The sequence below is a fragment of the Malus sylvestris genome, chromosome 7, assembly GCF_916048215.2.
Source record: "Malus sylvestris chromosome 7, drMalSylv7.2, whole genome shotgun sequence".
NCBI classification, from domain to species: domain Eukaryota; kingdom Viridiplantae; phylum Streptophyta; class Magnoliopsida; order Rosales; family Rosaceae; genus Malus; species Malus sylvestris.
Genome location: NC_062266.1, coordinates 1,149,691 through 1,174,410, shown reverse-complemented (window position 1 = coordinate 1,174,410; position 24,720 = coordinate 1,149,691). Strand labels below are relative to the sequence as shown.

Sequence of the window (24,720 nt, the reverse complement as noted above, 5' to 3'; positions counted from 1 at the left end):
GGGGTATACAGCAAGAGATGGCTAAAAGCCTAAAAGGGTACCAAGTCATTACAAATGAGGAAAAATTGTGGGTTATCTATAGATGTGAAGGGTCTATTCAATTACAGTACAAATGTTGCAAGGCGTTTGAATATAAGTTAAAAATTAATTGCGGTTACATTGGCTTTATCTTTTGTGGCGCTCTCTGCAATTTCCTCCACTTGTGGTATATGTGATACGACAACCCGGAAAATACCATGACAACTGATCCCCATTGCTTCGTTGACAGGGGATTGCCGCTCAGCGCCGAAGACACCACGATGCTTACAAACTTGCGGGTTGTGGTAATGGTGGTGTTAGCTTAGGAACCAAATCGACTTATGGTTAGGAAAATGAAGTTCTGTCCAACAGCACCACAGAGACAGTAGAGAAAAATGTCCCAAGCCGCTTCCGGATGCTGCTTGCAGAATTGGACTGCCTCAAATCCGCTGCCACAGAGACAGTAGAGAAAAAACAGCTTTAATATCCAAAAACTATAGATCCATTATTTGGAATTTACTCCAAAAATAAATATAAAAAACGAAACTTTTCACAAAAATCTATTCTTATCATTCCTTAAACAACCAATTCAACATCCTATCAAACTCAAATAAGAATTTATCCAAAAAATACTAATGTTATTGGCTACATGGACCTTTTGCTCCAAAACTAATGGGTCCCTAAACATTTTTTTTAGCCAATGAAGTTTATCTAGAGGAAATCAAACTACTCCATTACATCTACGACAATCGTAGATTTCCTAGCTCATTAGACCGGTAAGAAAATCTGATCCAGTTAACTAGAACTAAGGCACATAATCATCAATTCTTCCTGTATCCATAACCATATTCTCTAATGCTGCCCATTTGAGTTACAAGTTACATGATCAAATCGAGAATTGAAACGCAACCCTGAGCCGGGTAACTGATGTACTTCAACGCTTCGATCCCCATAGCGGGTCCAATCGTGTTAGTAATCCCTGCACTCCAGAATGTCCACATAGGAGCGCCTCCAGCATTACTGCTAGACCAAAGCTTTATCGCTGTTCAAAGAACCAAATAGACAATATTACCATCCTCCCAATTTCATTTTTCAGCTCAAATCAATCAACATTACAAGAAATTCAAGGTTTTCAGAGAAAGATTGAAGCTTTACTTATATATGACCAGATTAGACAGACCACATTCTGAGCCAAGTTCAAGAATGCAAGGTGTTCGAACCTATGCCCATCTCGCCCGAATCGCTTCGTGGACCTAAAAACAAAGATCAAGACATCACCAATTTCGATCAATGTCGACAACCAAGTCTGAAACTTTCGAAGACGATTTAAGGAGCTGAAGAATCCCAAAAGGGGGTGCGCGATCTGGAAAATTCCCAAATGCAGAGAAAGTGAAGGCTTACAGAGTTTCATGAAGAACGCCTTGGTAAATATACGCAGCCCAAATTCCGACGACACAGAAGCCGAACACCAACACGCGCCGCAGCCCCGACCCGTGAGCTTCCATTTCGGCCCACCAAATCCCCTGCCTCAATCACTTCAATCGCAGTTGCTATAACGAACTTGATATTGTGATTCTCACAGATTCTATAACCTGAGAGTGTGAAATACCTGGGTTTAACAGAGATGCCGAAGCGTGTAACATTTTTTTTTTTTTTGAATTTTTAAATAGGGCTGTTATTATTATTTGTCTCCGAGATTTACTTAAAAAAACAGTAAAATTTGTTCATCTAATTTTTTTTTTTAACAAATGTGTTCATGTAATTATTGAATAGTATATAATTTTTAAGGAAACTAATGAAAATGGTTTAAAAACTTTGAGTTTTAATGATAAGAATAAAATAAAAGGAAAAATGAATAGTACCAGGATTGATTTTTTAGTGTAAAAATATGGTTTTTCGTTAAAGTAAACAGTATCGGGTGGTTTTCGTTAAAGTTCCTTAATTTTTATTTTTGTTCAGTTTTAATTAGAGAATTAGGATAATAATTTTACAAAAATTTAATAGACAATCAAAGTTTCATTGAGGATAATATTAGAGAGCAAAATTTTAACTAAATTGGTGAATTAAATAATATATCTTTAAAAAAATTAAGCACGTTAATCTATATTTTTAATCTTCAACATCCATATTGTCATGTTTACAATATTTGATTTAGAAATTACGTCTCCTTATCATTTCCCTTCTGTTAATATGCAATTCAAATAAGCATTACTTTCTTTCTGCAAGAGTTAAAAGTAAAACCCATCTCATACACATTTGTTTTTGTTTTTTCCCTTTTCTGGTTACCATTTCTTGTATCAAACTCACCAAATATCATGAACAAGTAAAGATTTGCTTAACAAGCAAACCAAAAAGCATAAAAACAGGAAAATGTTGAAATAAAAAACTAAAAGACCTCAAACAAAATATGATTCAATGTTTTTAGAAACCAAAATATCTAATATTTAAGCATTACTTTTGAAGAACAAAATTTGAGGAAAAAAAAAAAGAAAGAAAGAAAGTCCCTCAGGAAAGCCTGGTTTCAACCTGGAGAGCATGAAAGCAATAAAAGAGTGACTCCTCAACCTCTCTGCAGAAAGGGAGCACCAACCATTCTTTTTCATTCAAACTTCATGCATCCTCCTCAGATTACTAAATTTTTCATCACCGGGACATTTTCTGTGTGCGATGATTATCCTTAAACCAGACAACTTCATTCGAAAAGTCGAAAGACACAAGCTTTTACAGACAGAAACATGGTTTTCAAGAGAGAGGGAGGCGGAGCGAGGGAGGTTTTATATTACAATGGTGTTCATGTTAGGGTTTTTGTTTTGGTTGGACTTGGGCTCACATGCTCCAATGCCTTGGAGATCCTGTACTTTGGGCTAGCCTTTATTAAGATTTAGATCCTACGAACATTTTAGCGGTTCAATTTTGTTATAAATAGGTAAAATTTATAGAGAGATAACCTTTACTCGGTGAAGGAACGAAGCAGTTGCAGAGTAATATACCGACACAAGCTGTTGCAGAGGAAGTAATGTATATTATTGCTATTAGATATATTTCTCTTTTCTTTCTTCTTCTCATTCCCTAATCTTTGCACAATTGAATTGCTCTATTTATAGAGCTACTTCAATGGAAAATTACAAAACATTACTATTTAGCTTATGAGTATATAGTACACATGTGATACTTTACTATACACATTACTATACACATGTGGGCAAACATACCCATCATTTACAACACTCCCCCTTGGATGCCCACATATCAACATCAGTTGCCTCATTAAAACCTTGCTTGGAAAAACCCTGTGGGAAAAAACCATAGCGAAGGAAAAAGAGTACAACTTTACCCGGATGGTGTTGAGCATGCTTAGGTTGCCTCGTTAAAACCTTGATAGGAAAAACCCAGTGGGAAAAATCCTAAGCGAAGGAAAAAGAGTACAACATGCATGTATCATGGATGCTCCCCCTGAATTGTATCTCCCCCTGATTCCGCATTTTTCAAATCTGTAAACCGACGTAATCCGATTCCCTGTACCAACTTCTGAAATGTGCACTTTGGTAGAGATTTGGTGAACAAGTCTGCTAAATTTTCATTTGAACGAATTTGTCTGACTTCAAGAACTTTAGCCTTCTGAAGCTCATGTGCGCTGAAAAATCTTGGAGATATGTGTTTAGTCTTATCACCTTTGATAAATCCTTCCTTCATTTGGGCAACACAGGCTGCATTATCTTCATGGATGATAGTTGGAGTGTCTGTCTTTGAAGGTAGACCACATGAATTACGGATGTGATGGATCATTGATCTTAACCAAGAACATTCACGACTTGCTTCATGTAAAGCAATTATTTCCGAATGATTGGAAGATGTTGCAACTAGCGTTTGCTTTGTTGATCGCCATGAAATTGCAGTATCTCCATTAGTGAACACATATCCATTTTGTGAGCGGGCTTTATGCGGATCGGAGAGAAAACCAGCATCTGCGTATCCAACAAGGATTTGTTCATTTGTGGGCTTGTCTGAGTAGAAGAGACCCATATCTGTTGTCCCACGAAGGTATCGTAGAACATCTTTGACTCCCTTCCAATGACGAATTGTTGGAGCAGAGCTGTACCTGGCTAACAAGTTAACTAAAAAAGCTATATCTGGTCTAGTACATTGTGCTAAATACAATAAAGCACCTATTGCGCTCAAATATGGTACTTCTGGACCAAGGACCAGTTCATCATCTTCTTTTGGACGAAATGGATCTTTCTTAATGTCCAAAGAACGAACGACCATTGGGGTGCTAAGTGGATAAGCCTTGTCCATGCCAAATCGCTTCAGTATTTTTTCAATGTAAGCTGATTGATGGACCAAAATTCCACTAACACAATGCTCGATCTGCAGGCCTAGACAATATTTGGTTTTCCCAAGGTCTTTCATTTCAAATTCGTTTTTCAGATATTCAGCAGTTTTGTTGAGCTCTTCGGGGGTTCCAACTAGGTTCATATCATCGACATATACTGCCACTATAGAAAATCCAGTATTTGATTTCTTAATGAACACACAAGGGCAGATGACATTGTTGGCATATCCTTCTTTAATCAAATACTCACTGAGACGATTATACCACATTCGCCCAGATTGTTTCAGCCCATATAGTGATCGCCTTAATTTGATTGAGAACATACCCCGTGGTTTGTTAGTTGCTTCAGGCAACTTAAGTCCTTCTGGGACTTTCATATATATGTCAATATCTAATTCTCCATATAGATACGCGGTGATGACATCCATAAGTCGCATGTCAAGTTTTTCTGAAATCACCAAACTTATTAAGTAACGAAACGTAATTGCATCCATTACAGGAGAATATGTCTCTTCATAATCAACTCCAGGTCTTTGTGAAAAACCTTGTGCAACGAGTCGTGCTTTATATCTTGCAATCTCGTTTTTCTCGTTGCGTTTCCTTGTGAATACCCATTTATAACCTACGGGATTCACACCAGGCGGGGTTTGGACTACTGGTCCAAAAACACTTCGTCTTTCCAAGGATGTTAATTCTGCCTGGATTGCATCTTTCCACTTAGGCCAATCTTGTCTCTGTTTGCATTCATCAACAGAGCGGGGCTCAATATCATCACTTAATATGATTTCAGTGGCTATTGCAAATGCAAACATGTCATCGATGATTATTTCATTTCGATCCCACAATTCATTAGTACATGCATAATTTATGGATATTTCTTTGCTTTCATGTACTTCTGTCTCTTCAGGGGCATGTGTCTCATCAAGGACATTTTCTTTTTCTGGAAGTACAGAGTCACGAATTGTGGATTTATCATTCAATTCCTTTTCTTGAATGATATCATTTGGGTTCAATTGGGCCCTCATCTTTCTCTTTCGAGGAGCTGAATCTTTTGAACCTGGGGGTCTACCACGCTTCAGGCGTGCACTGGATGAATCATTCGCTGCCACTTTATTTTGTCCAACAGGGACATCAATTCTTGCAGGTGCGTTTGCAGCTGGTATATATGACTGTGTCACTTTCGAAGCATCATTAAATGCATCTGGCATTTGATTAGCAATACCTTGAAGATGAACGATTCTTTTCACTTCGTTTTCACATTGAGTGCTTCTTGGATCAAAATGAGATAAGGTGGGAACAACCCATGTTAGCTCTTGTCGTTCCAAATTGGTCACTGGATCAGGGGTTTCCATTGGTTTAGCCTGGTCAAGGAAATTGATCTCGACACCCTTCTCCTTGAAGGAGGCTTGATATAGTTCCACCAGATGCTTTGGGGTGCGACAAGTACGCGCCCAATGTCCGTTGCCACCACACCTATGGCAACCTCCTTCATGATTTCTAGGAGTGTTCACATGAGCTTTTCCTTTCTGGCGATTGGTATTTTTAAAGCTCGGGCCTGGATTATACCTTGGAACCTGGTTGTGAAACTGGACACCATGGTTCTTGCTTTTTCCTTTCCACCGACCTTGCTTGTGACCACGTCCTCGTTTGTAATTATTGCCACGGGAGGATATGGTATTTCTTTCAAGGGACGCAACATTCACTTCTGGGAACGGTGCTGATCCAGTAGGTCGGGAATTATGGTTTTTCATGAGAAGCTCATTGTTCTGTTCAGCCACCAAGAGCACAGATATCAGCTGGTTGTATTCAGTGAAGCCTCGCGCTCTATACTGTTGTTGCAGTACCATGTTAGAGGCGTGGAATGTGCTGAAAGTCTTTTCCAATAACATCTCCTCAGTGATAGTATCCCCACAGAGTTTCATCTGAGAGGTAATTCTGAACAACGCCGAATTGTACTCAGCCACTGATTTGAAATCCTGGATCCTTAGGTGAGTCCAGTCATAGCGAGCTTTTGGAAGAATCACCGTTGTCTGGTGATTGTATCTGCTTCTCAAGGCATTCCAAAGGGCTAACGGATCTTCAACCGTTAAGTACTCGCTCTTTAATGCCTCATCAAGATGGCGACGAATAAAAATCATGGCCTTTGCTCGATCTTGAGAGGATGAACTGCTTTCTTCCTTGATGGTATCTCCAAGATTTGCTGCTTCCAGATGGATCTTGGTATCCAGTACCCATGTAAGGTAATTCTTTCCAGTAATGTCCAGGGCAGCAAAATCAAGCTTTGCCAAGTTTGCCATTTTCTTTTCTGAAAGAAAAATGAGGTGTGTAAGAACTTGCAGTAATATGTGTACTGGAGAAATATATTGTTAGAACTTCTGGTTCTTACAAATTTTTTTTTTGATCTTCAGGCCAAAATGATAAGTACTCGAAACTTCAGGCTCGAGATTTACACAATTAATGAGAAGGGCAATTGTACCGCACCATTCTCATCGAAATAAGTATAGGATGAGTATAAAATTGCGATAAAATTTAAATATGCAAAGCAGGGTGGACGATTATACCGCACCACCTAAAATTGCAATAAAATTAAATATGCAAAGCAGGGTGGACGATTATACCGCACCACCTAAAATTGCGATAAAATTAAATATGCAAAGCAGGGTGGGTGATTATACCGCACCACCTAAAATTGCGATAAAATTAAATATGCAAAGCAGGGTGGGTGATTATTTCACACCACCTAAAATTGCGATAAAATTAAATATGCAAAGCAGGGTGGGTGATTATTTCACACCACCTAAAATTGCGATAAAATTAAATATGTAAAGCAGGGTGGGTGATTATTTCACACCACCTAAAATTGCGATAAAATTAAAGATGTAAAGCAGGGTGGGTGATTATTTCACACCACCTAAAATTGCGATAAAATTAAATAACGGGAAAATTTAAATATGCAGGATAGAGCGGGCGATTATACCGCTCCACTTAAAATTTGCAGTAAAATTAGATCTGCAGTCCAAGATAGGCGATAGAACCGCACAATCTTGGATTGCATAAATAATCAGTGGGTTAGTAGTCAATATCTACACCAAACAAGAAATCAAAGATATAAGTGACAGTTAGTTGGAGAACTAGAAGTAAACATGGTGCAAACAGTTCTTCGCGAGGGTATACCCAGCAATTGAGGGAGAGGAAGAAGAAGAACAGAAAAAACCTTAGAGGAAACATTTTTTTTTTCTTTCGGTGAAAGGAAATGAGAAAAAGATTAGAGAGTCGTGCTGATAACGTGTTATAAATAGGCAAAATTTATAGAGAGATAACCTTTACTCGGTGAAGGAACGAAGCAGTTGCAGAGTAATATACCGACACAAGCTATTGCAGAGGAAGTAATGTATATTATTGCTATTAGATATATTTCTCTTTTCTTTCTTCTTCTCATTCCCTAATCTTTGCACAATTGAATTGCTCTATTTATAGAGCTACTTCAATGGAAAATTACAAAACATTACTATTTAGCTTATGAGTATATAGTACACATGTGATACTTTACTATACACATTACTATACACATGTGGGCAAACATACCCATCATTTACAACAAATTTGAATTTTTACGATTATTAAGTTTTGGTTTTAACAACTATTAAATTTTCTATTTCAATATTGGTTCAATTCCATGTACCTTTAAAAAAATTCCAAGAATTTATGTTTGCAATATTTTTGAATAAATTAGATCAGTTAGTTGGGCTAATGTATCTATCCTCTTGCACCAAGTTTGAGTTGTTTGACCCCTTATATTTCTATAAATCAGAGTAATTTAAAATATCGTTTTCAGAGTAGTTTAAAATATTGCTTTATAAAATAGAAAACTCTGCTTAATTTACTCACAACACCCATCCTAAAGCTAAATTTACACAAACACCCCAGCTCCCTCCATTCACAAGTGTAGAAAGTAGTTTGGTTTTTGCACAATTAAAGTGGACTATTATACTTAATTAGACAATAATCAAGACCAATACTGCCTCAGAAAGTGGTTGGATTAGGGATGGGCAAATACTCATTGGTTATGGATAACCGTGATTACCTGCCCATTTAAATTAAATGATTACGGTTATGGGTAACCGTTTAGATAAATAAACGGTTATAGGTATAACCGTTTACCCGCGAAATTTAAATTGGCGGTTATGGGTATTAACCGTGGTTATAAACGGTAACCATTTACCCATTTATTTTATATATGTAAAACTAACACAAACCATGTTCTCGACCCAATTAGCAAGGAATTCATCGATCATTCTCTCAATAACACTACTACATGAATGATGATTCTCATCATCAAGGAATTCGCCAAATTAATTTAAATTCCTTGCGGGTAACCTTGAAATTGACAGAAATGCTTTGACATAAATGATTTCTAAACAATTTTTGTAACCCAATAATACTTAGCAACTATTATATTTACGTTCATTGGTAATATTTAAAAATATCGTCCGTAAACTATTATTTCAATTATTGGAATAGTATAAGGACTTAAAAATTAAAATACGAAAATATATGATGAATGTACCTATAACGGTGTTTAATTGTAAACAAAAAGAAAATTATGACAATTTTTTTTAGTTTTCAAGTTGTTAAAAAACATATTGACGGGTAAAAAAGGGTAATGGTAAAAAAAAAGATAAACGGGTTAAAAATGATAAATGGGTAAACAGGTATTAAACGGTTACAATTAAATGAGTATTGTTAACCGTTTAAAAATAGTTATAAGTAAATAACCGCGATTACCCGCCCGTCATAACCGCCCATCCCTAGGTTGGACCCTTGAGAAATCAGATATTAGTCAAACATAAGATGGAACAACAGCTACATTTAGAAACACAGATCAAATTCTCCCCTCCAGGGAAGGGAAATAGTCTTTTTCAAGAGTTACCACAACCCTAAATTTTGTCCGAAACCGAAGTCACCACACGCATTCGAAAATCGAAACACAACTGCAGTGTTCAGAATCTACACATTCACAACTAATTTTCTGGTTTTAAGTTTCCAACTGATGCCTTTCTTTACTGTTTCTACAATAGAAGTGAGTGCACAAGTGATGGCAGTCTGAAGACGACACGCACCCCGCCGCCTATCTACTTCCGCACCACTCCAATAGTTACAAAGTAACCAAAGCCAAGAATGATTTGCCTGATAGAGACGTTGCACAGCCGGGTTTCCCCCAAGAGACACCGTGCACGCCTTGAGCTTCACCTGCAAGATATAAGCCTCTGTTTACAAGATGCTGAACAAATAATAACACGGTTTGCCATACAAACTGAAACCTCCGCCAAGAGGAGCATCAAACCTCGTAGAGGGACCTCATTTACTGGGGATGGCCCCACGAGACAACCCTTTCAACTGCATGTTTTCCCTGCTGTCACCGAACGTGGAAGGGTATGCTGATGATGGGCCATGATCGTTGCCATTACCATTAGAGTGTGTGTGGTGGTCGTGTGTCCTGAACCATGGACCTGATCCGTCTTGCTGGACATTTGAGGCGGATTGGGCTGAATGGTTTCCATCCAAATTCATGCCTTTTTCTAACGAGGAATTCTCGTCATTGGCATCTTGTTTCTTTGTATTAAGGAAGCGGCCTCCACAGCCCCTTGCCCTTCTTAATGCATGTAGGTGTCGAGACTCGTGAAGATAAGGCTGTAAAATCATATGTCAATCAAGCCATAAAGGATCAATTACCAAGCAGAAGAATCAAATCAAGTGGCTGTATGAACTTAAGACCTAAAGGAACCACCACGTATCGTCAAGGCTTTACAGCCCAAATTCTAAAGCATGTGCCTGGAGTGACGAAATCTATATATCCACCAATATGTTTCTAAAAAGTATGCGATAATATGAAAACGGAATGAAAGACATTCGTTCGGAGTATCGCTGATATTAGTCTGATATCACCAATTCACATGCATGGACAAATCCACATCTGTGAAAATGAGTCAGATATGATTGCTACTTACCAACATTTACCAATATTTCCACTAATACATCTCCAAATTTACCAGTGTTCTATAGATATTTTCCGTATTTTCAACTTCCGGGACTGTAAATATTATCAAATCAATTGATAATTAATTGAAGGGAGAAGATGATATTTGTTTGCACCTTAAAAGACTTTAGATTATTTCCATAAAATCCAGACCACCTACATATTCATTAAACTTCATCATCTTTGATGGTTTCTTGTACCCAACTAACTCCCCATGAATGTAAGAATGGCCACACATATGTGCATGTCTAATGCTACCAAATTCTACTGCAGTTTGAAGAACGAAAAATTGAAATCATTTACCTTTCGAGCTTTTATAAGTTTCTTTTCAAGCTCAGCTTTAGCACGTGACTGTCTTCGTCTCAAAATACCATGGTACTGCTTCGCATTTACATACACAGGCTCCTCTTCCATATCAAGGGGCAAAGGCATTCTACCAGGATGCATACCATAGAAGTGGGGAGGCAACTGGCAACACGCTAAAAACCATTAGACAAGAAACCAGAACTTTTCTCAACATTAAATTCAATGCATCACAAATATACTCATCCTATTGCTTATCCAAGACAAGAAAGTGAAAGAGTTGCATCTATTGTTTGACTACAACAATGATGACCAAACATGTACATAGTACCATACCAGACAGAAAAATAACTTGGTATCCCGAGCATCACCTAGTCTTCTAAAGAAAATTGTTCTTTCTGTGGGACTGCAAGTTATCCGACACCATGTTATCATATTGTTACCCGGCGTCTTTTTTCATTCATCCTTTCTCTCTAGTTGGATGGTCTGATTATTATTCGTCTCTCAAGACAGTGGTGGTTCATTGTCTCTCATTATAATATATCATCATATATCTACGTTATTAATCATGGTCCTCACAAGGAAATTGTTTGGTTGCTCCATAATTGATAAGTGGATGTCGGTTTTTCATTGACGAATTTATCAAATTCAGATAGCAGTTTGAGTTCGGTTTAGGATAGTAGTCTAATCGAACCCTATTGATACGAAAATGTATCTCATTTCCTCCTGCATTCTGAACACATTTAAAAGAGCAGTACGGAAATCCTACATTTACGATTAACAGGCATAGATCATTGACGAGTGAAGACTTCCTGACGACTTAGATACAACTTATGCTACTAAAACAATATCATCAGCTGCAGATTGCGTACCATAGCTTGTGGCCCATAAGGAGTCAACATCCCACCATATTGTGGATCTGAATACGGATATGATGACATAACCTGCACAGTGTAATAAACTTGTAAACCTTCTCGGTGAACAGCAGACATTTTTCCAGAAGAAATTTGGACGCCTATAGTGGTAATGCATGCAGATTCCTGTTCTTCGTATGTCTGTGATTCTTTCCTGTGTGTTGTAAGGTTTGTACGCATAGAATGTGAGAAGAAAAGAGAAAGAACTTACAATTGAGTGGCCAACAAGTTCCATTTGTGAATTTGGATCCACGTGTTCACCCAATGCAGGAACCACTGACGACGAAACGCTTTTGATATGTTCGTTTTCACTTCCATTATTCCCGTCTGAGTAAAAGGAAACTCACATTAACACATAAGTCTATAGCAGTCGACTGAACATATGAAAGAAGATAGAATGCTATAAATGTTATAGGGAAAGATGTGGAGCAGACGTAGTCCATAGTCGTGATGATAATTATTTATCCACCAGATATGAAAACTAAGTTCACAAGAAATTTCCCGTGGGATATGATAATTTAAAAAGCAACTACCAGACTGTGATCCTACTGTAGTCCGCAATTCTTTGTGGAAGTTGGCCACACCACCGTCCAACCTAGCATTAGGTTGTGCCTGCGTTGCTCCATTCATGACCATACTATTACTGTGATCCACCAAAGATGATGCTGAACCATTCCCCACTCCACGCCACCAAGGTTGGGAGCAGATAGGTTGCAACAGTGTCTGAGCACCATGTTTTATATGCGGATCTTCATCTTTAGATTTAGCTGGCATCATTCACCACTTTCTCCTGAGAAGAATATAAGCATGGGTTTAACATATATAACAAAAGTAAGGAAGATGAGGACAGAAACCAAAAGAAAGTACTGATCAACTGTCATGGCAGAAAGGAAACGACAACCCCTACAATTCATAAATCCACTTGGGGCACATTCAAGAAATCTTATCTGAAGCAAGAAACCAAACTTCATTAATTGAAAAAATACGTAAATGGATCACAAAATAATTCAGCAACACAACTCGAACATAATGGTAAAGATTGATGTTCCATTTAAATCATATTATTCCTAGTTGATAAGCTTTTTACGAAACTTCTTAAGGACAAAGCTAGGATACATCAATCAAATGTTGTAACAGCCGGAGGCCTCTCCCAAAAATGTCAACTCCAATTCACATTTGGATTCCTAAGCGTCATTTGCATGCTCCAGATCTTCCTACTGCATACCCAATGTGATTCAGGGGTTCACAATCCTCCCTACTTCACAGATATTATGATTCTCCCTCTGGGGGATCACAACCTCCCTTCTTTGGCATTGGCACTTGCAACAGGAAGAAAATCACACGCATAACAATTGGCGGGTCTTTGTGAATTGAGATGTAACCGTTTACATGCATGGCACTTCCCCTTCAACTTTACTAGGCAACGAGACATTGTGTTCCTCTCACTTCTTCCAATCACCACAACAATCTTGGCTATGTCCATCATAGGTTATCTTAGCTTATCCGATCGAGGAGGCTCAGCTCTGGCGTCGCACATCCATTAAACCATAGCATAGAGGGTGCGCGTTTTTTCCCTCATTAGCAGGGATCAGTTGTTATAACCATGTCCCCCAATTGACTCATAGGAAATGGGTTGGGACGCTCTGACTCTATTTCTGATGACCCCGGGCCTCTTCTGAAAGTACTAACTCCAGTAAAATTTAGACTCACGGTTCTTAAATACTCTCTAAAAATATTAGTAGCACAAAGTTGATGTGGCATGATGGGGTATCGCAACCAGCCCTTCTTTTAAGGTTATCATAAAGTTCCGATCATGAACTTGAGAAATATAGACACTAACGCACAAACACGAAAAATTGTGCAAATATAGTTACTGTAAAAGACGTAATGCATAAACAAATATTAAAGCTCATGCAACATTCGCATGTATATCGCTGCCTATTCAAATCACAAATCACAAACTTGGATATCCTAAAGATACAATATTATTGGGGTTGGGGGGGGATTCGGACTCGGGACATCGAGTACAAGGAAGTATGTCCTTAACATGCAATTATATCTTTAATCAAATGCAATTTACAGCTTCAAACGTGTTCTAAACCAGTGTTTAAACTTTCTTTCATTAGGTCGATATTTGGAAATATCTAAAAAAATCAGAGAAAGATATGAAAAGAGGCTGAAGTTTAAACTTTCTTTGATACGGTCGATATTTGGAAATATAAAAAAAATTAGAGAAAGATATGAAAAAGGGGTAAAGTTTAAACTTCACCTCATATAAGATAAACTCTTAAATTTCAGTTAAAATCAATTTTGTCAGTATTTCCGACATATCGATTAAATATTAAAGAAACTCTTATATTTCGTCTAAAATCAGTGGATATTTATACTAATACCGATATTTTAAACAGTGTTCTAAACTCAGCTTCGAATTTACAAATGTTAAATACCCTTATTCTGTCTCACTCCATTAAACGGGCTAAACTTTCAAAACCTTTTACATCTAGGGACCGGAATTTCAATACATGCAATCCCCCCTTGTTTCAATTTAACAAAAATGCAACTAAACCAAAAAAAAAAAAAAAAAAAAAAGGGAAAAAGGTGGAAACTTGAGAGCCCTTTTCATTATCCAAACCCCAAGCTCGAAACTTTATATAATTTTCTTTGGAATTCCACAATTTTCCCGCTGACCAAACAGAGATTAGAAGGAGCTTTTCTAACAAAAACAAGAATTCAAGCATGCAGAAACATTGATTTGAGGAAAATTGGGAGGGAAAATCTTACAGTGGTGGGCGAAGTAGCAGATAGGAACCCGAAGAAGAAGCTTTGATTTCAGGGATTGGAGGTCGTCGATGCAAGTCTCATTTTCTCTCTCTTCCTTCTCGCTATCTGTCTCTCTCTCTCCTCCTCTCTGCAACCTTAAGAGAGACAGTGGAAGGTGAAGCAGACAGAGACAGTTTAAAAATATGATATATTTTTTTTAAATATTATTCTTGGAAATAAAATTAATAATTATTAGTTTAAACTATAAAGAAAAGTTTGACAAAGCAAACGACAATAAAGAAGAGAGAAGTTTGGGTGACTTGACCAAATTAACCTTATAATTCCCTCTTTCTTTGTTTTTTTTATATAAATTTAATTATCAAATAAATAACGAGTTAGATGTTAAGTAACTAATTCTTATAATGCATCAACAATCTTTAATCTTTGTCGCAATAGATTTTGTTTTACTATTTATAATTATAAGTTAACTGTGTTTCAGGCTAATTGTGATTGTGCCACCTTTGTTAGAATTATCCAAACAAGCATTGCATATATAACAGTTTAGTATAGTTGCGTCCATGCTTTCATCTCTTAATTTAAATATACCATTGTCTTTAATAGTATTCTTTTCATTAACTGGATAAAAAAATAATGGAAATAGCAATGTTGAATCACCTTTTTTTATTGGTTATAACAATTTTTTTTTCTTTTTAATTTGTCTTGAATGGCTAACTTTGCGAGTTCAAATCTCTTATCCTATTAATGAGAAATTAATAAAATGAATGGTGCAGATATGTAGAAAACTCTTTAAGTGTCTAAAAAAAATATTCTCAAGTTTTCCATAATTTTTAAGATTGTTGTTGCAACTTACAAGTGGTGGATTGTTATGTTAATTAAGTTTTTTTTTTAATTCATTGTGTATCAGGTTCAAATGCCTCATTCTCTTAATGTATTTCAGAATAGGAATGTTACTTGTATGAAAAAAATTAGGATAATTGTTTTTTCTCAATTTTTCTTAACTTTTAATTTTTGCAATTACATATACAAGTAAGAAAAAAAAAGGTGATTAAAATAAGTGCAGGGGTAGTTTGGGCAATACACCTATTGCTCTCCAGCTAGTAGGCAAAGGCAGGTAAAGGTTTTTACGATATTCTATTTTCCCACTCTAAAAAAAATATAAACAAGAAGTATTTTTTATGGGGTGTGCTATCCACACACTCTATTTTACTTCTCACACAACCATTGATAATTTATATCCATTGATCTTCTTCAATTCATCCGATCCGACGGTCGAAAATTAAAAAGGTGTGTGAGAAGTAAAATAGGGTATGTAGATGTCACATCCCTTTTTTTTTTTGTCTTGAAGCTGTTTCTTTTAGAAATATTTTTGCTCATCAGTGACGTCTCGTTTATTATTATTAGATGAGTATAAATTTCAAATTTTGCGTAATGAATAAACACAAATCCTAAAATTTAATTTATCCGATAGTGATAAATAGGACGGTGAACACTATCATTATTGAGAATGATGAGTTAAAAAAAAACCATTTTTTTAGTAATGTTAAGAAGACTATTTCTTTGGATCATTTTGTAAACTATAAGATATAGATGTTAATGATTAAATTATTTAAATGTTTGATTAACGAATTTATTTCATATGTTTATGGCACATTATGGTAATGTAGTCCAAATAGATGGTTTTCCCCTAACTTTTTTCTTTTTTAGAGAAGTCTGTAAGCCTGGCTAGCGGGGATTTTGTACCCCCAACACGATCCTCTTCAGATTCTTTTGGCGAGAATTCTCAGAATCTTTGAATCGTATTCGTTTATCATACATTATGCAGTTAATTTTTATCGAATATTATTTATGTTTAATTTTAAATAAAAATATTTAAAATAATTTCTTACATCACGATGTACAATGAACAAACATAATTTATAAATTTTTGAGATCCTCACAAAGAGAATCCAGCGAGAATCCACATTCTTTTGTAGCTATATGAATACAGCAACGTGTCGGGCTAGCAGCGTGTCCCATGGGTCTCACTACTCAAACCGGCCACGTTGGGTCCCCTTTTAATTATATTCGTCCACCAAAGGCCTTGAGCATTTACCCAACGAACCACGGTAGCAGCCAAAAACATGTGCTACTGGTGCCACGCAATGGACTTGGGAATCTGATGGGCACCCACGTGTCTTGTAGAACATGTTGTGTTGGTAGGTTTGGCCTTTTCTATTCGTAGAGATTTTGTTTTCTAACTAGACGAGAACAATTTTTATGATAAACAAGGCGTGGTCGTTGAATATTTCAAATCAACAAAACAATGTCATATGTGATATTAAAATACATTTCTTTTAGACTCTTATTGATTTGTGAAATTGTCTCATAAACACACCCGATCTTAGGTAAATCTTCTTCAAGGATTCAAATGTAATGATAAAGCAATGTTAGAAGAGATAGATCTTGTTCTGTCGAATCTAGTAGCGTGTGCTTGTAATTAAGTAGGGTACTAAAGTGATTGCTTGTGTATTTTTAGATGACTAAAACATAATTAAGGGCTAATTGAGCCTCCACAATGGAGATAGCCTAAGACCACAGGAGAAATCCCATTCACCATGACTAGGTAGAAAGCTAGATCTTATTTTAAAACTACATTTGTTATTAAACAAAAGTACCCATCACCCAAAATCTGCCTGGTTGAACCTTCAGCTGTCATCACCATTACTACATGCTACATGCTTCGGTTCGATGCTCGCTAATGCGAATTTGAACTAAATTATTGTTAGCTCATCGTGAGGCTAAGTTCATCCCATTTCTCTTAGTATAGATACTATCGTATGTCCAAATTCGCCGTTGCTGAAAATTGAACCTAAGACCTTTCATTTACAAGTGAAGAAGAATATCATTAAACTGTAGTAATAAATGGTAGAAAATACATTTTGTTAATAAGAAAAATTCATAGTCTTATGTTTTGAGATTGAATTGCAAATGTGCGACTAATAATAATATGGTAAAAGATAAAATTGCAAGCTTATGGGTTTTGGACGAGAAAGACATGGACAGTCGAGCAATACGTTCGTCCCTAGTGCATCAAACATTATCCTTGTCGTTCGGTGGAAAATTGCCGAAGATGCACCTTCGGAAGGGGCAGTCAAACATTCTTCTTGACGTTAGCTAGGGAGCTGCCAAATGTCTTCCCATTTGCTTTTTGAATTTTTTGTTCGACTGTGCACTACCCAACCAGTTCGGTGCTGGTTTGCTGAACAAAATGCGAACCCATAAATTTTTTTGAGTCCGAAAAACATGTTGCGCTCGAAAAAATTGTTGGTGTACTTCATTTAGGAGAGATTTTTTTCGGTGTCCTCTAAAAACGTGGCAGAACATCACATGTCATTATACAAATAGAGAGACAATTGAAAAAATAACTTTACTCTAATTGTATAATGACATGTGATGTTCTACTTTGTGTTCCAGACCCATTGGGCTGTCATCCGGTACCGTTGGAAAGCAACACACAAACCGAAAGCTTCCCTAAATATATTATACTGTCCTTTTTAACTTGTTCCTTGTCGTGGTACATCCTCAACTTTGTTCTCCTCAAGAATTTTGTACTTTCTTTTTGTCCCCTCGGACAAGTCAGAGAAAAGAAAAATGCCATAATTTTAATTTCTTTTTTGGTTCTTTGACAAAAAGGAGCTAGAATCAATTGTGTCTCGAGCTAGAATCAAATTTTAACATCCCGTTCCATACTAGTTCTTCGTGTCCAAGAGCGCGTAGCATGACAACGCATCAATGGCTCATGTCTAAGAGCACGTAGCGTGACAACGCATCAATGGCCTGGATCAAGTCAACACATCAATGGCTTGGACCAAAAGCCCAAATTGGAACTGAAATGTGCTTTGGGCAGCTGACAACGACAATTTGTGTCTTACGTTAATTGAGGAAGAACATTCCCTCGTATTCCATCACTAAGTTAAAAACTCCGGAATGTAGAAATCGCATACTGTACTATTTATACCGACAAGAGTACTTAAACAAAGAAACAATGTAAATCAATCCGAAACAAAATTATAAAACCTCATTGGTTTTTCTGACAAATTATATTTACTTGAAAGACAGAATGATTCTCCTCTAATATTAGCTTACAACACAATTCGATCGTTACTGTATTCAGATTACAAACAATGTCAGGCATGGCTGTTCCATTGTCCCCGTGCCCCTTGTAGTTGGCTTCGAAACTGGGTTACCACAAAAAGTGAATACGCAAACAGCCCTTCGATGCAAAAGGCAAAAGGCAAAAGAATATCAGCAATTCATGGCCCCTTCAACCGAAGGGAAGGATGTTACATCAAGACATCCTTTGGCCCGCCTCTGGTATAGATTTCACTTTGCCTTCTTTCACTAAGTGGGGCAGATATAACACTAAAGATATGATGGCCCTCAATTAGCAAGTATCAAGGAAACATTCCCTCGAGATACTCTTCAAACTTATCTGTATCATCGTCTTCATCATCAACTCTATCTTCTCTAGTGGAGATTGAAGCCTTTTTCCCTGAAAATTTTATTTGAAATGGCGTAAGCTGAAGATTTTGAGTATGAAATGACATAAAAAGAATGATGTCTCATCGTTATAGCCAGGTTGGGGCTGAATGGGCCCATTAAAAGAATGCAATTATCCTTGAACAAAAAATGCAGAACCAGGGGACATGATAGGCACGTATTTTCTTTAAAAAACTGTAATTTAAAGAAAGATATTCATACATTTGCAATCTTAATATAAACGACGTCATCTCTGTATGTAAAACTACTAGTATTTGAAAACCATAAAATGATATAAATGCAAACCTTTTCTCCTTTCTTTGCTCCCCTCACTATCAGTATCATCACTGTCACCTGATCGATTCCTGCAAGTGAAGTTTTGGTTATCCTTCGTACAGTCAAAAACCATAAATCAGATTATGCATACCAAAAACACCACACAAAAAGGAAGAGTCCTATGTGAAAAAGGATGCAAATCAACTTGAGACCTCTTTCTTCTGTTCTCTTCCTTCTTTTCTTTTTCCACTTGCTCTTTCTCTTTCAATCTTTTGTAATGAAGCTTTTCAGAGCATCTGTTAAGAGAACCGTTTAATCCAAACGTCAAAAGGAAGACAATTGATCAAGATGCAAACAGAACAGAGAGACATCTAGTGACAGGTCACCAGCGAAGAAATTAACAGCATACATAACAAAAATTAATTAGCAAATTAAATGTCAGCATAACACCTAACCTTATGTAAAAAGAAATGACCAAAAATACAGAAGGAGCCTTAAAGAGTATCAATAAACACTAACCTCTGACAAGTTACCAATTTGACAAGGGCTTGTTTGTTTTCTCCAGCTTCAAAATAAGAAAAGTTCACCTGCAAAATAATATCCAAAACAATTAAGATGCAAAAACATTATAAGTGATGTAAATATAAATAAAAGATACAGGAAAAGTGATCTTTGGGACTCCTAATCCAGAAGCTTAAATAAAAAGTCGTACCCAGTGCACAAGGCTCCCGCTTTACGCAGGGTCTGGGAGAGGTGAATGTCGGCTAGCCTTACCCCCATTTTATGGAGAGGCTGCTCCCAAGTCTCGAACCCGAGACCTACCGCTCATGGGCGAAGGCACTTGCCATCGCACCAAGTGCGACCTCTTAATCCAGAAGCTTAAATGCAAAAGAATAATAAAATCTTTTCCGCAATTAAGAAAGAAGTTCAGAGTAGGGGAGAAAAGTTTTGGTCTTCAAGCCACAAAAAAGTTCATCTTACCAAAACTATTGATTTAGACGACGACACACCAACTACCTTAGGGCACTTCTTGTCTACACAACCAAAAGTCATAATGAAAAACCAAAGAGAGGGACCTCTACAAAGATTACTATTCACGTGAATGGAATAAAACATGTACCAGGAGACAGGTAACATAGTGCAAGCAAAAATGCACGGTGCTGTTTAGTACTGGAAATTCTGTCTATGCTTCGGAAACTTGATCATTCCCAACCAATGAAATTTACAGGGGATCACCATAAGAATCAACCAACTCAACTGCTCTAGAATCTAACCCTATAACCAGACTACAGCCATTTGAGATAAATGCATAGCTGTTTTGATCTGTGAATAGAAGCTACTCTGTTATTCTGTTGCTTTGTCCCTCTAGACATATAAACATCGAAAATAGTTCTGGTTCTAATGAAAATAATCATAATTAATGTTAACAGGAAGGAAAAGCAACATTAGAGAATATTATTCACATGGAATGCTACATCAGTTTCACCACAACATTCCTTCTACACAAACATTAAATGCACAATTACCAGATCGCCTTTTCAAACGATTCAATGAATTTCACATCCCATCAAATACTTGAAGATCAATTAGTCATGACTAGCTAGTGCAGAAACTTGCCTCATAGCTTGCTAAACCATCCTTTACATCACAATGTTTGTTCCCACATATGAACTGCCCTGTCAGAAAACAGTATCAAGTCAATTCTAAACTCCAGCTCCATTCACCATTTGAATAAAATAATACATCATAGAATGCTGTCGGTAAAAATTTAAGCAAACAGGGTCAACCAAGAGGTTTTGGTTTGAATGTGGAACTTTTTTCTCTTGAAAGTGGAAGGGCCTCTTCTTCTTTTCCTTTCTCAAGAGTATGGAAATAATAAGAGTTAGGTGGAAGAAGGAAGATTAAAGAAACGCAGGGAGCTTAACATCCCAACCAATATTGAGACCAAATTGCCTATTGTTTTTCTAAAGGGCAACAATATAGTGGCATTTTAACTACTACTATGCATGAGAAATAATTTTGAAAAACTCAGAAACGACAGTTTTCCAATCAAGGGAAGAAGAGTTACATTGAAATTTTGAAGGACGCATACTACTACAAGAGTTAAGCCCAAAATTTAATTCTGTAGATGTGTGACATTCTACTTATATTAGAAAGTAGAAGATTCACACACTACAAACATTCTTCCAATACCGTAGAAAGCAATATCAACTTTAAATGCACACTCAAAGAACAAAAAGCTTGAGACTCAAGGGGAAGGTAAAAAGACAGGTTTTTAAGTGTCCAGATGAGGGGTACCTTGGCAGTCAATGAAGAGAATAAAATTACCTTTACCAGATACGACTTCCTTCTCTGTCCTCCACCTTAGACCAATCTACAGGGAGAATTTTAAGAAACCAGAGAATATTATTTTTAACATGCTGGCTTGTTATTTACACCATGAAAAAGAATAATCATGTGCAAACAATGACTTAAAGGCTATACCTCCAAACACCGCATTAGAGTCATAATATACAACTGTATGCTATTAAAAAAAATGAACTACAATGTATTATCTAGCATTTAAACAGACCTTTTGTTTTTGTAACCATTTCATTAGAGAAAAAACATCATGACTTAACTTCAATTTCTTTCTTAACCTAAACAAACCTTCAGTTTCCTTATTATTCAAGCAAAATTGATAAACTCTGACAATTTCAATTGGACATGCAAAATCTAGCATATAGCTGTCAAATTTTACCTTTTCTATTGATAACACATTTATGCAGATTCTATACTCCAACTACAAAAAAAACAAAGACATTACCTTAACAATTTTGTATCTCATTTAACTACTTACCTTACCACTCTTGTAATGTGACATGTCTGCTATGCAGTATCTTGAACGAGTTTAAGGCAATAATCAATTAAGCAATCAATGTCACCAGCATCAATAGGCTAAACAAGTTGATAACAATAAATTTCAATATTCAACCCAACTGAAGAAAAATAGCAGCAATTGGCAAAGGATACTCTTTAAACAGCTTGTCATAGTATCGCTTTACCAGCCTTTGCTCCCAAGATCGGTCCATATCATCTTCCTCAGATCTTATGAACCTATCATAAATGAATGATTCCAACAAATATTTACGTTAGAAATGCTGGTGCAACCTACCACATTAAAGAACAAGGACTACATCTTACATACCGGTACCCTTCTCTTAGGGTGTCTTGATCTGTTTTAACTGGGAGCTTGACATGTGAAGATTCTTGTCTACCATAAAAGTTAACTGCAACATAAAGCATTCATCAAGAGTCGCCAAAGCTGAATTATAAAGAAAAAACTAACAAGATTAATGACAAAAGCAAAAGGGGTACAAAATATTGAACAAGAAACAAAGTTGTACATATACCACAGTACCAAAAGACAAGAAACAGCAGACAACAAAATCCTAATGAAACAACACCATGGAATTAGGATTTAGGGAGAAAAATGTACACATTGATAAATCGGAAAGCTTAAAAGGTAAAAACTTATACGTGCACATGGACAAAAAAGCTTACACAACAAAATCTTCAAATGGCATTAATAATGAAGCGTCCAACATGGCTACAACGCATCTAATAACCCCAAAGTGTACCACTAAGCATATGACTAATAGATACCTTCCCAGAGATGCTTACATAGCTCAGTTTATAACAAATGGAGAAATGCGGTGTCATGAACAATCCCAAATGATAAAAGCAGTGACACTACTCCACAAGTTGATAGGATATGGCACCAACCATCAATGGAGGAGCTCCCTCGTCAACGTTAACAGAAATTCATATGCTTCACGGTTATATTAAAACAAAATATATAAAAATAAATAAAAAATCCAAGGAATTTAATGTGTATGCATATTTGTATGGACAACTGTAGCCTCCTTTCCTTCTAATTGGAGGAGACTGTTCATCATCCGTTTGCTCTAGGACATTAGGATTCAACAAATAAAGAGCTCACTATTTGTGAATGCTTCCTTTTGGTCCTAATTAGCTCCAATTCACTTAAAACATAAAAAGTTCCACAATTTGCCATTTCTTCAGAGTAGAAACCCAAATTCTATATTATGCGTGTGTGAATTGCATAATCGCACCGTAATCTTTGACGAACTTTTTGTGGCGGTCGTAGGCGTTGAGGCCGAGAATGTGAGCCTGGTACTGCCTGAAATCCACCCCAAAAAACAAGAGATTAAATTGAAAATTTAAAGGACAATTGGACAGAGAGAAAGTCACAAAAGAGGGGAGAAAAGTACTGTTTTCTCTCTTCTCTGTCGAAGATTGCAGATTTTAAAGACCCAAACGACGCCATCGATTTCAATTTTCAGCTTCCAAGTTTCTTTCTTTTGCAGCAGTGAAACCCTAATTGACTGATTGGATCCCAAACCGAGTGGAGGCGGCAGAAGAAGATTTAAGGCGGTTGGATCGCCGAGGCGCTTATATAGGAGGGACACTCTACGAAGCCTGTGCTTTTGCACTCCTACCAGCGTTGTAGTATGCTTCTCCTTTTTTCTCTTCGGAAAATACCTTTCGCCTCATTACAATATTTCGTGACAACAAACAATTTTTTTAGGGTTTTTATCTTTTCTTCTTTAAATTCTTGAATTTCGTCATTCAATTTGTTGTAGTTAGTATTGTTTAAAAATATTTAAAAAATTTATTATGTAAGAATGTGATTGTATAAATTAGTTTTTGTGAGATCAATTCATAAAGCTGAGCTCATTTGCTCTCTTATCGTCCATCTCTTACCTCACTCTAAAAAGAATTTGGGACAACAAACTATTCCGATTTACTTCGAATTGCGTAGTCTTTCAGTAACTATTCATCCTTAAAAGGGAATTCCACTTCAAATCATTGTTAGAGACATTTGTTGGGCTATGAATTTTTTTAAGCTGCAGTAAGACGATCATAATACAAGCACCTTAGAAGTTCGCTTGTGGACTCAACGTTTTCGAATCGGACTAAGCTGTCTAAATGGATCAATTGTGCCACCACACCCTCTAAAATGGTAGGTAGGACATGCATTCCTTGCTGAGCTCAAACATTGCTTGCTCCACAAGATGTGGAAGCATGTTTGACTGGGGATTTAGATTGATTCCCTACCTTAAAACTACATTTAGTCTCATTATATCCTCTCAAATCATTTTTTTCACAATCGATGCGTTTTCTCCGCATTTCATCAAATGGACGTTAAATTAAAAGACACTAAGGACATTTTGTTTTTTTACAACAACTCTTGGCATCCAACTTGCCCGTTAAAACAATCTCAATTTAATCTTTAACAACTTCAGTTCAAACGTAAGGACTTTCCACTTAGTTACCTCCCCACAAATGAGAGGATGGTTTACTATTGAGGGAGGTAATTATGGAGAAAAATCACTGGATTTGCATTAGAGTCATCAAAAATGTAATTGAGATTGTTTTAGCGGCAAAGTTGGAGATAAATAGTTGTATAAAATATGAAATGTTCATATTTTTTTTTAGTATCGTTAAAGTGTTAAACAATTAGTTGTATGAGAGAC

General features: G+C 36.6%; 4 protein-coding genes, 1 non-coding gene and 1 pseudogene across 5 annotated transcripts; all 6 read right to left on the bottom strand.

Annotated features, from left to right (window-relative positions):
* Positions 1-55: 55 nt before the first annotated feature.
* Positions 56-706, bottom strand: LOC126628339 (UDP-galactose/UDP-glucose transporter 3-like; annotated as a pseudogene).
* On the bottom strand, positions 56-1,666 carry LOC126628342 (UDP-galactose/UDP-glucose transporter 3-like). Its single transcript, XM_050297996.1, has 3 exons — positions 1,420-1,666; positions 1,174-1,271; positions 56-1,060 (listed from the first exon to the last, which is right to left on the bottom strand). The coding sequence occupies exons 1-3, from the start codon at positions 1,521-1,523 to the stop codon at positions 897-899; spliced, it is 366 nt and encodes a 121-aa protein (XP_050153953.1). The 5' UTR covers positions 1,524-1,666; the 3' UTR covers positions 56-896.
* A 3,859-nt stretch (positions 1,667-5,525) lies between these two features.
* Positions 5,526-7,708, bottom strand: LOC126628877 (uncharacterized). The gene is made up of 3 exons (XM_050298740.1): positions 7,673-7,708; positions 5,653-6,656; positions 5,526-5,552 (listed from the first exon to the last, which is right to left on the bottom strand). Exons 2-3 carry the CDS (start codon positions 6,646-6,648, stop codon positions 5,526-5,528), a joined length of 1,023 nt encoding a protein of 340 aa, XP_050154697.1. The 5' UTR covers positions 6,649-6,656; positions 7,673-7,708.
* Positions 7,709-9,187: 1,479 nt separating this feature from the next.
* Positions 9,188-14,551, bottom strand: LOC126628332 (nuclear transcription factor Y subunit A-4-like). The gene is made up of 7 exons (XM_050297964.1): positions 14,387-14,551; positions 12,139-12,395; positions 11,817-11,932; positions 11,564-11,635; positions 10,692-10,856; positions 9,696-10,042; positions 9,188-9,601 (listed from the first exon to the last, which is right to left on the bottom strand). The coding sequence occupies exons 2-6, from the start codon at positions 12,380-12,382 to the stop codon at positions 9,710-9,712; spliced, it is 930 nt and encodes a 309-aa protein (XP_050153921.1). The 5' UTR covers positions 12,383-12,395; positions 14,387-14,551; the 3' UTR covers positions 9,188-9,601; positions 9,696-9,709.
* Positions 14,552-18,433: 3,882 nt separating this feature from the next.
* On the bottom strand, positions 18,434-23,748 carry LOC126628333 (uncharacterized). The gene is made up of 11 exons (XM_050297965.1): positions 23,455-23,748; positions 23,296-23,363; positions 22,368-22,449; positions 22,193-22,276; positions 22,020-22,059; positions 21,509-21,554; positions 20,798-20,856; positions 19,700-19,767; positions 19,393-19,476; positions 19,211-19,269; positions 18,434-18,917 (listed from the first exon to the last, which is right to left on the bottom strand). The coding sequence occupies exons 1-11, from the start codon at positions 23,508-23,510 to the stop codon at positions 18,820-18,822; spliced, it is 744 nt and encodes a 247-aa protein (XP_050153922.1). The 5' UTR covers positions 23,511-23,748; the 3' UTR covers positions 18,434-18,819.
* LOC126630878 (small nucleolar RNA snoR137) lies at positions 20,293-20,429 on the bottom strand. The gene has a single exon (XR_007626152.1). It is a non-coding gene; the product is annotated as a small nucleolar RNA snoR137 (small nucleolar RNA).
* Positions 23,749-24,720: the final 972 nt, after the last annotated feature.

Bases quoted from the DNA above. Each gene is read 5' to 3' on its own strand.
- LOC126628333 (XM_050297965.1), bottom strand. From the start codon at position 23,510: ATGGCGTCGTTTGGGTCTTTAAAATCTGCAATCTTCGACAGAGAAGAG. The intron at 22,277-22,367 runs GTATGTAAGATG...CATTTATGATAG, and splicing joins ACCCTAAGAGAAGGGTACCG to GTTCATAAGATCTGAGGAAG. The intron at 21,555-22,019 runs GTAAGTAGTTAA...TTCTCCCTGTAG, and splicing joins CACATTACAAGAGTGGTAAG to ATTGGTCTAAGGTGGAGGAC.
- LOC126628332 (XM_050297964.1), bottom strand. From the start codon at position 12,382: ATGATGCCAGCTAAATCTAAAGATGAAGATCCGCATATAAAACATGGT. The intron at 11,636-11,816 runs GTAAGTTCTTTC...TACACTGTGCAG, and splicing joins AACTTGTTGGCCACTCAATT to GTTATGTCATCATATCCGTA. The intron at 10,043-10,691 runs GTAAATGATTTC...ATGATTTTACAG, and splicing joins AACTTATAAAAGCTCGAAAG to CCTTATCTTCACGAGTCTCG.
- LOC126628342 (XM_050297996.1), bottom strand. From the start codon at position 1,523: ATGGAAGCTCACGGGTCGGGGCTGCGGCGCGTGTTGGTGTTCGGCTTC. The intron at 1,272-1,419 runs GTAAGCCTTCAC...CTTTGTTTTTAG, and splicing joins GGCGTTCTTCATGAAACTCT to GTCCACGAAGCGATTCGGGC. The intron at 1,061-1,173 runs GTAAAGCTTCAA...TTCTTTGAACAG, and splicing joins TCTAATCTGGTCATATATAA to CGATAAAGCTTTGGTCTAGC.
- LOC126628877 (XM_050298740.1), bottom strand. From the start codon at position 6,648: ATGGCAAACTTGGCAAAGCTTGATTTTGCTGCCCTGGACATTACTGGA. The intron at 5,553-5,652 runs GTTGTTCCCACC...ATCAAATGCCAG, and splicing joins AACGACAAGAGCTAACATGG to ATGCATTTAATGATGCTTCG.